Source organism: Eurypyga helias, unplaced genomic scaffold, assembly GCF_000690775.1.
Source record: "Eurypyga helias isolate BGI_N326 unplaced genomic scaffold, ASM69077v1 scaffold27082, whole genome shotgun sequence".
Taxonomy (NCBI): domain Eukaryota; kingdom Metazoa; phylum Chordata; class Aves; order Eurypygiformes; family Eurypygidae; genus Eurypyga; species Eurypyga helias.
Window position 1 is genome coordinate 74,921 of NW_010237077.1, and position 5,248 is coordinate 80,168.

Consider the following 5,248-nt stretch of genomic DNA (forward strand, 5'->3'; position numbering starts at 1 on the left):
GGCTTGAAGTTCCCTCCCAGCCCAAACCATTCTCTGATTCTATGAACAACTGAGAAGAATAGAACAAGGAATACAAACAGAAGCAGGCAAAAGACTCACTAAAACACATTCACAGGGGCCAAATCTGCCAAGTACGTGTCTTGCTGGGACCAGAGGCCCCCAGTACTCCTTAAGCCCAGCTGCCAGGAGACCGCGTCACAACGGGGACGTTGATCCCTTCTGCCCAGCACAAAAGCACCACATAACATAGCTCTTAAATGCAACAAATGACATGCCAAGATCCTGAATGGGAAAGGGTATTTATGGCCACTTCAAGGGTGGTTGCAAAAAGAGGGGTGGAAAATTCTATGGATATAAAAGGAAGTTGTCAGGGGTTGAACCTTCCAAACAACACAGAAGTTTTGAACACTTGGTTCCTGTTACCAAGCTGATGGGCCTTGGCTGTTCACATGCCTTCCTTGGCTCTGAAGAGCTTATCTTTCCAAGCAAGTCTTGTGCTTGCTGCTGCTGATTTTCCAGGGTACTACACTCACTGACTTGAGAGAGGGATCAGTGCCTGGGACAGAACTGCTGGAGGGAGGGAATGCTATCCCAGAGGTTTGCCTGACTCACCCAGCCATCCATACATACTAACTTGCTTGTTAAGGCAAGTATCAGAGCAGTGAATAATTCAGACAGTGCTGGGAGGTCAGGTCTTCTGGCCCTGCCACAGAGATGAAGACGAGCCAGCAGTGGCTGGGCACTCTGGGCTGCTCCCCTCTCCCTTCCAAGGGATCCCATCACCGTCTGGCCATGCGCAGGCTCCTTTACACCCTCTGGCAGCCTCCCTAAACAACCGGGCTACGTATTCCACTCCAAGCAGCCGACACATTCGTGGCTGAGACAATGACCATATCAGTCAGGAGAGCCCCCCCAAAGAAGCTGGAGCGCAAAGGCCAAATGACAAACCTTGGGGCTATACATCCATGCCGTCGTACGGGGGCAGGAGCCACAAGCCGCACCGGCTTCCTGCACTGTCTCCAAACACATGCCGTGGTCAAGCAGGGAGACAGGTGCCATAAAATCAATCTTGTTCAGAGAGAAGGGGAGAGGGTCACGGAGCCAGTCCCCAGTGCAGTTTCTGGTGTTATTGTGAGAGTCCAGGTACATTTACCCCCTCCCAGCTGAACGGAGCGGCTGTCAGGCTGCTCTCTGCCTAGAGCTCTGCAGCGATAACGTGAATCACTCATTGAGAGACAGAGGAGCATCATTTATTTCCACTGAAAGGAATGGCCATAACACTGAAAATAATCCTCAGCTCGTTTTCACAGAACTGTACAAGCAGTGATGAAACCCTGGCTCTCTTGTGAAATATGTGGAGGGAAATTCCTCTTCTGGAGATCCTGCTTATTCTGAGCTACCATTACTAGAGGACAAGTAGTCCTCAGCTTCAGAACTCCAGCGTGCTTGAAACCAGCAGAGGGGTTTAGCACCTTCATTTCTTGGTGTCTCAGCTTAACTGGCCTTAGGCCCAGCTTAATCCAATGCTAGCCACCTTGGTACAAACCTGCTGCTTCCCTGCAGCCTCACTGCATGCAGCTCCCTGGGCTTTACCTCCAGGGATCCTCCCCAAGATAAGGCATTAGACTGACCAGAAAAGTCATCTTTAATAAGAAAATCTGCATGACACACCAAACAGCCCTTCCTCTGCAAAACCTGCAGGACAGAGGGATTTGGCACCACTGAATTCAGCCACCAGGTCATGGTGCTGACACTGGTTTTCGGCTGTGCTCACCATGCAGAAGCTGTCACAACACGTGATGTCTGAGCTGCCGTTCTCTCTTACCTCTATGCCTGTTGGTCGTCTTGTCAAACATAAGCATGGCGTCCTCTACCTGCAAGAGAGAAGAGGGGAGATGCAGGCTTTAGCACACTGGCTGCACGCTTCCCACAGGCACAGCAGACAAACCGGGAAGGGGAGACAAAGGCAGGGGCAGCCCCAGCTCAGGTACAAGGGGTGTATCAGATCTTGCTGTTGCTCAGTCAGCTTTTCCTTTTGGAAATCTGTTGCTTTCCACCCACATCCTAGCTGACGTTTCATCCTAAAGCAGAAAAGCAAACAGTAGAAGTTCGGTTGCCCTAAAAGGCCAAATATCTAAGCAGCTCTTCCACCGCTCATTCGACCCTGGCTGTGCCTCATCTCAGCCTTTTTTCCTTTTGTAGGGAGATAAGGAAGGGCCAAGAGAGGAATCATGGATGCAAATGAAGCCCATGACTTCTCCACATCAGAGTCACTGCCTTGGCTGAGAATGAGGAGGTTACAAGAAGTATGAGCAGGGTAAAATCTGGTCAGCCAAGAAAGGTATTCAGAGGTTTTCAAAGGCCTTTTGAAAAGCTAGAGGAAAGAGGGGAGAGGGAGGAGGGAGAAAGTTTAATTCGCATCAGGCTTGGCATTTCCACTTCAGAAGAGAGATGACTGATCAAACATACTGAAGTGCAACCAAAGTGCTTTCAACTTTCATTACTATTTGCATGATTTATTCCACCTCCATTTAATCCGTGCAGCCACACCTAAAATTTTACACTTATTTTAGAAGGATGTCGTGTTGGGGTTTGTTTTCCAGCATTACCGCATCTTAAACTCTTGCTCAGAGGCTGCAGGAGCTGGAGCAGGTCAGTCCTGCATGCTGCAGGAAAGCTCTGGGCAATCTTTTGGAAAAGAAATTAGAGACTCGCTATTCCCCATTTTACACTAGGGGCTGATGAAAACCTGTATCACCGCTAAATTGCAGAAGACGTTGGGGGAAGGGAGAAGATCTTTAAAGAAAAGGTTTGATTCTTTAAAGGACTCCAATGGCTATCTGAGGGAGTGGGTTTTGGGGTGGGTTTTTTTGTTTGGGATTTTTCCCCCCAGTAGTTTTTATGCTAATGCCAGAATATAAGAACATGGAAGTCTATAAATAATTTATTTTAGGGAAAGTGATATATTTACAATGCAGTTACATGCTCTCTTCACCTTACACAGCCACCAAAGGGCCCACCTTTCACCCCCACTGCCGGTTGCCGCTCCTGGGCTGACCCCTTCCTTTCTGCCAACATGTCTGCACAGCAGGCCAAGCCAGGGAACCGCTCCGTGTGGAAATGAACCGCGCTTTCTCTTCCACGCAAGCTGGAAGCCAGATCAGTGTCCCAGCACGGCCAACTGAACGCCTGCGCTGACACAAGGCACGGGCTGCTGCAGAGGGCAGAGAAGTGGCACCTCAGGTGAAGGTGGGACCACTTTGGGTAGCTGTGCCAGCTTCTGCTGCCTTAACGTGATCCTGGAACCACAGCAGGATTTGAAGGCTTCCACCTGGACAAAATCCATGGTTCAGGGAGTATAGTTTGACTGTAGTCCTCTTATGCAGGGGAACACACATCCATCGAACTTCTGTGCAGAGTTACAGTCTCGGTCTTACCCAGGGAGAGATGTTTTTTGGGAAGGTGGTAAAAACACAGCTTGAACCTTTCCTAACTATGGGACTGAAATGTGTTCCAGGAGATAGTAAAAAAAAATACAGTGAAGTAAAACCTTACATGATATCTAAAGTCATCTTAAAACCCGCCTCTGGTTAACTTGTTCTTAACTTTTTCGGCTGAGATGGTTTGCAGAATGTGTTAGCAATGGCCTGGGATGGTGGAGAACAGCATGCCTCCTTGATACCCATCTTGAATAAGACCTAAAGATGCTGATGCACTGAAAAACCCAAACCACAATAAGCACAGAGCCATTTGTCCTGCTGTCTTGCTTCACTCCAAAGAAGAAAACTCACAAGTATGAGCAATACCAGGAGGCAGATAAGGACAGGGATGCCCTTCACCCTACCACCACAGCTTATCTCTGCTCCAGGGTTATGTTTGCACAGCAATCTTTATTTTTCATTCTCACAGGTCTTGGCCTCACTGGAACGAAAAATTACACGTTGCATCTAACGCTGATTCCCAGAGCATCGTGTCTTCCGCTGCCTCGGTCCCCGTGAGCGTGCCGACCACCCTTTTGCCCCCACACCAATCACTGCTGCAGAAGTTTTAATGTCCAACTCTTCCCATGGAAACCTTTCTGCCTCAAACGCCGTAGCAGAGCCCAGAGGTCTGGGACACACTGCGGCACCGATCCCACCAGCCCAGGGAGGTCCTCTGCCCCCCGACCAGGCGGCTGCAGGCTCTCCTGGCTGGACCCACACTGAGACGGCTGTCATTTACAAATGACAACTCCTCCTGCAAGGACATTACCGAGGACTTTAACAAGGCTGCTTGTATTGCTGTCAAGGGGAGAAGAGAGAGACATCAGGTGAGGCACAAGAGGACTTGAGCTTTGCTTTAGCGTGGCCATAGCTCAGCCCAAGCCCCACAGCAGACTGAAGCCTGAGCTGCAGGGTGCAAACCCTCTCCCGGGCTCAGTTGTGGCCAGCAGCAGCACCATGGGGCTGAGCCTCCTGGGAAGCCTCATCCTGCTCCTCCAAGTGCCAGCGTGACAGAGAAGGGACAGGTCCTGGCACGGGAGGGTGTGCGGGGGTCTGGGTACTGCTCCTGCTCATACTGGGGATGTGCCATTTCACTCACCTCTCCCACCTGTACAACGCGACACATCCTCTCACCCAGCAGACACACGTCCTCTGGGCAAACAACGTTTGGTGCCATGTGTACCAAGGCCCCCGTTTCACTGGAATGATGATCTTGGCAGAGATCTTTTTAATGCAAATAAATCCTTATTAGCAGTAATAAATGCAGCCTGCATGAGCTAATCCAGGCGATTTCCATCGTGCTGGCAGGGGACCCAAGGAGCACAGATAGCCTGGAGGTGGGTGCTGCATCCCTCCAAGCACCAGTACCTACTCCTGGGACCAGAACTGGACACACAGGAACCTATGAAAGGGTCAGCCCTGTTCAAATCCGAAATCACTGGGTCAAATCTGAGAACCTGCAAGGAGGGAAGCGGCTCTGCAGCCGAGTTTCAGATGTGGACCAAGCTTGCCTTTAAGTAAAAATAATCAGTGGGGTGTTCTGTAAGCCAGCTGGTGCCCTTTCAACAATGTCTAATTGGTTATCTTTTCTGTTTTCTAAGGTCAGAACATTTTATCTCCGTCTCTGCCCTTTCTGCGTTTACCCCACCCTGCGTTATTTTTTAGGGCAGCCATTGTAACAGAAGAATAGCCTCTTTCCTCCATAGTCCGGTGACACAATGAGACTTCTTGAAACCTCCTGAATAGATAAAGTGCAATGGCAAAAG

General features: G+C 49.9%; 1 protein-coding gene across 1 annotated transcript in view; it reads right to left on the bottom strand.

The window, feature by feature from the left end:
• The window catches only part of LOC104506404 (RNA-binding protein Musashi homolog 2-like), a gene marked incomplete at its 5' end in the record, with an annotated part of 63,417 nt that extends 61,543 nt beyond the window's left edge, over nt 1–1,874 (bottom strand). The window contains one exon of the mRNA XM_010147340.1: nt 1,826–1,874. Coding sequence (XP_010145642.1) covers nt 1,826–1,874 — 49 coding nt within the window. The remainder of the gene's footprint in view (nt 1–1,825) is intronic.
• Nucleotides 1,875–5,248: the final 3,374 nt, after the last annotated feature.